General features: G+C 42.5%; 1 protein-coding gene across 3 annotated transcripts in view; it reads left to right on the top strand.

Annotated features, from left to right (window-relative positions):
* The window catches only part of LOC125034437, a 183,751-nt gene extending 179,576 nt beyond the window's left edge, over positions 1-4,175 (top strand). For 2 of the 3 annotated variants that reach the window (XM_047626183.1, XM_047626182.1), the window contains 3 exons: positions 276-358; positions 1,283-1,594; positions 2,177-4,175. In XM_047626183.1, coding sequence (XP_047482139.1) covers positions 276-358; positions 1,283-1,594; positions 2,177-2,815 — 1,034 coding nt within the window. In that variant the 3' untranslated portion in view covers positions 2,816-4,175. The remainder of the gene's footprint in view (positions 1-275; positions 359-1,282; positions 1,595-2,176) is intronic. The other variant, XM_047626184.1, reaches the window with a different exon arrangement.
* The last annotated feature ends 825 nt before the right edge of the window (positions 4,176-5,000 follow it).

Here is a 5,000-nt window from a genome sequence, read left to right as displayed (position 1 = left end):
ACTTAAGACTTAAACTCATTTACATAAGCCGTAGACTCAATTACTTAGACAAACTCATTTACATAGGACGTAGACTCATTTACTTAGACTTGACTTATTATTTACTCGAGACTTATAAACGCAACTCCAGGACCTTAGCAAGTATTGGCATGTCCCCCTCCCTTCCTCCCTCCCTCCCTACCTCCCCCTCCCCCTCCACCTCGCTTAAATCACCCTCAGGAATCTTTTTCTGCGAACCTGATCCAGTGTGCTGATACCTGACCCTTACCTTTCAGAGCCGTGGACGCAAGGGCTTCTCTGCCCCTCGCCCTCCCCCTCCAGGACGTCGAGTGTCTCTCAACGCACGAAGCACACGCAGGTGAACAGAGCGCATTGTATTGTAATGTGTAATGCATTCATAAGACTAACAACTTGTATGTCTTGTATTGGGATGTGTTATAGAATAAAACTAACCATTTGTATGTCTTGTATTGGGATGTGTTATAGAATAAAACTAACCATTTGTATGCCTTGTAATATGATGCATTATGATAGGAACTAACAACTTGTATATCTTTTACTCTAATGCATTCATAATAAGCTAGTATAATTTGTATATCGTCACAGGCATCCTTGCTTTGGCACATTTAGTGAAAAGCTAGTATAGCTAGTTTTAAAAGGTACCTACAGTGATCATGCACTGGGAACTAAAATATTTCAATAATCTTTAAAAAAAAAAATTAACCGAATCCTTTTACTGCAGCAGGCACCTTGTTTTTGCATATATTATTATTATTTTTTAAACCTAAATTATTCAAGGAAGGACAAGATGACAAGATATGTTTCAGTGTGTTTTAAGGTTACACGTAAAAGCAGCCCCATAGTGTTTATATAAATATTGTCAAACAATCGTTAGTAAATATTGGTTGATGTCAGTGGCGTAATTTCAACTTTCCCTTGGTGGTGGTGGTGGGGGGGGGGGGGGGGAAGCTATTTAATAGTTGTAATAAAAAGTAAATAATTGTGGCCATGGGGTGGGGTTGGGGGGGAGGACCAGAGCTTGAGGGGAGCAGATAGAGTCTAGGGGGCGTACCTGTCCCCCCCCCCCCATTGACGGCCCTTGTTAATGTATTACTATTTCGAACGAAGCGAATGGTACTAGTTAATTTACACAAACGACTCTGACTAAAGTGTGACTCACTGAATGTGACTTTTCGAATAACCACTGGACACAAAAGCGCGCCTCTCGACCCCCAACTAACCCCCCCTCCCCCCCATCCCCGGCTCCCCCACTCTCCCGCAGTCCGAGTCTGTGTCGTGCCAGGTGCCTCCGCCCCGGCCTCCGTCACACCACGGCCCTTCACGCCATCCCAGCGGCCGCAGCTACACCATCCCCTCCGTAGCGCCGCCCACCAACCACGCCCACCTCTCCTCCACCACCTGTCGCGGCACCGAAGCCACCAGCTGGTACACGGGCGAATGTTGCACCTGCTGCCAGGACGACATAAAGCTGATCATTCCCCGCGACTCGCACTGCACCTCCGCCACGCCCTCGGGATGCTCCACCGTCCGCGCCAACTTCGACCGTCCGCCCAACCTCACGCCCTTGACGCAGGTTTGTTAGGGCGGGGCGGGTGGGTGCGTGGGTGGGGTGGGGTGGGGGGGAGCTAGAACGTTCAAAATTTGGTTCTGAAACTCTCGGGAATCAGTAAACAACTATGTAACAGTACTAGGAAGATAAATTGAGGAAATTATCGCTTTGTTGTACACAGTATCTTATTATGAATATTTGTTATCTACTATTCACGTCTATGTTAAATTCGCGGCTAGTTTCAAGGCAATATTATGACCGTCTGCCATCGTATTTTAGCATTAACTAACTTTAGGAGCTGCGGAGCATGATGCCGATGATAAATTCCGCTTTGTCTGAAATCTAGATTGTATGCTTTTTTTTCATTACATTACTCGATATGTAATTGCATGAATTTCAATCGATGTGTAACTGCATGATTTTTTTTTTTTCTATCCAGGAGCAGTAAATAGGGAACAGGTAATATAAAAAAAATGCAGCAAAATAACCTAATGGAGATCTACCATTTTCTAAAAGCATCCTTTTGGATAGAGTTTATTCCATGGCGGAAAATCAGGCCAAACGTGTCAACATAATAATTACTCTCACTTCCTATTTCGGTTTCAGGACTACCAATACAGCGCCGCGGAGACTGACACCTACGAGGCAGTCACGGCCTATGACGCGGCCTCTCCGGGCGATGACTCCGTGACGCGGCCGATCTCGCGGGAGGACGTGCGCCAGCTGAGACTCAATACGGAATCCACGACGGACCTGTCGATGGACTGCTACAACTTTTCTGACGAAGGCGAGGACGACACGCAGTCTTGCAGCGACACCGAAGCGTCCTTCTTCATCCCTCGGAACCACGACAGAAAACGCGAGAAGAACGGCGTAGGGGAGACTAAAGACAACCTCTCGTCGTGCGAGGACGTCCAGAGAATCGGCGGGTTCCCTCGCTCCGACTGCAAGGAGAACCTGAGCAAGACCTTCCGCAAGCCGGGCGAAGACGGCAAGGCCCACGAGGAGAGAAAAGGCTCGGACGCTATGCTTTGTTCCCAGGTCGACATGTCTGCCTCCACCTCGGGCGCCTCGTCTATGATGGAGAGCTCGGGCGTGGGGCTGCCGAAGGTGAGGAAGCCGAGTCGCTCCTCCGTCTCGCAGGACAGTCTCGAAGAGCAGTTCGAAAGGACCCTGAGTTTCATATCGCAGGGCGGCTCGTGGAACGTGGATTCCGATTACATGTCAACTTCGCTGTATAATTAACGAATATTCTCCCAGAAAGCATTTATAGTGTGTGTTGCTGTGTCTTAGAACTGCCATTTATTTGTTTCTGATTACGTAAAATATCATGTGATCATATCGAACATACGATGGTAGGAGAGAAAAGGAGAAAAACACGCTCATAAATCAAATGGTTCGATCTTAGCGATTTCGAAATAACTGTGCGTATAACAATTGCAAGTGTGCGAATTGTTTGATTCGGAATCTTCCAAACAACTTCTTGTGTCATGAAGCAAAACGCGTGAGTGTTAGATGAGTGTCAAAGCCTCAAATTCCATTCAATCTTAACGGGACTAGAGCGTAGATATTCGTCGACAGCTTCAGATCAGTGAGTTCGCTGACTCAGCAGTCTGAACCACCCGTGTCCTTCCGCGATATACAGTGCGTGTTGTATGTGAGTCTTATTAATGGATAGTCTGGGCTAAGAAACGATGGCAAGGAACGCTAAGAGTCTCAGAACATCTGTCCTAAGAACGCATCTTGGGGCCCCTAAGCAGCTGTCAGGGGTCAGTCCAGGGCGGTGAACCCGTGACGGGACATTCCTGTAGATAATCAAAAGATATTTTTTCATGATGAAGTTCACTATAGAGGTGTTTTATTTTATTTTATTTTATTTTTTTTTTATTTTTCTACCTTGGCTAGCATGAGTGGAAACCTTTAAACGGACTTCCCTTGGGAGGAGAGTAGTGCATGTTACAGCATCCTCCAAAGTATCATTAGAATTTTCATTCATACGAACGAATTTTCAGAAAGGATTGAAAGGAAAATATAAGCGACTGGATTCCAAGAATGCAAAGTGAGGGTTGGATTATAAGGAAGCATGATGAGGATTCGTCGTCAGAAGAGGATTGAAGCGGACATGGTTACCAAATATCATCTTACCATATCGAATATTTAGTGTATAGTCGCCAGAGAACTATCATGCATTGAATTGCTGTGCTTACATCCCTTTCGTGGCATTTGCAAGAAAATGTGAGATTGTCTTCCTGAGTTGAAGTTTATTTCCCCAAAGTATAAGGTATAAAGAGAAAATATGATATGATGTTATTTCACATAAGAGTATAAGTATATTGTATAATTATAATGAATCAGTTAATGTGTGTACAAGGGGCCTATGTTTATTGTACTGTAATCCTATTTACTTCATGTAACCCTATAGATGTGTTATTGTGAAGTAATATAAAGAATGTACAGAATGTTATATTGTATATCAAAAGTGTATTACAACCAAATTTTCAAAAAAAAAAATGCTCAAGAATTCATATCCGAAGAATGTACAACTGTCAATGTTTTTTGCAGCTACATATTTGTATGTTGTAACTCAATAAACATGTATGAGTACTATGGCTGTTATGGATATGTTGCCTTTCATCCTTGATATCAATAAGAAATGGAAAGCGAAAGTTCTAATTGTCCAATAACGGAATCGAAATGAACAGATAAATAAGTCATGATTGTAAAGTTCTGATTTACAAATAGATAAATAAGTTAATAAGTATGTGAAATAAAATATAATATAATGAGAGTAAAAGGTTTGATAAAAAAACATGATGTTCATGAACGAGAGGAACTTTTGAAAATAAAAGAAATGAAAGAGAGAGAGAGAGAGAGAGAGAGAGAGAGAGAGAGAGAGAGAGAGAGAGAGAGAAAAGAGAGAGAGAAAAGAGTGTGACTATCGCTGACATTAATAAGTATCAATAAGTTTAATTAAAGAAAACCTGCGTTGTGTTTTCTATCGAAATGATTACACCTGCAATAATCTCATCATTTAAATGTTATTTTGAGCAGAAAAAAAAAAAAAAAAAACATTTCGAGATTTACGGTAAAAAATTCAAGAATGATAATTTGCGTGAATGAGTATCTAAAAGATGATAAGGAAACAAGCGAAATGAAAATGCCATAAATACGTAGTGTAGTACATACATTTAGACGAGGAAAATGCATACATACATACATACACATATATAAGTATTTATATACTATTCATTTATTTATACATGCATAACTCTGCTAACTATTGCGATTGTCCTGTTCCCTCTTCACAGCGTTGCCAACGTGTAAACCGCCAGTCTCGACTCTTGTATCCGAAACATGATAAGTATAAGGTTATGCGCTTCGAATACAAGAGTCAGAACTGGCGGTTCACAACATTGGCAACGCTGAGTGG

This window comes from Penaeus chinensis, chromosome 18 (genome assembly GCF_019202785.1).
Source record: "Penaeus chinensis breed Huanghai No. 1 chromosome 18, ASM1920278v2, whole genome shotgun sequence".
Taxonomy (NCBI): domain Eukaryota; kingdom Metazoa; phylum Arthropoda; class Malacostraca; order Decapoda; family Penaeidae; genus Penaeus; species Penaeus chinensis.
The sequence above is the reverse complement of the archived record's forward strand: the minus strand, read 5'-3'. Positions and strand labels throughout refer to the sequence as shown.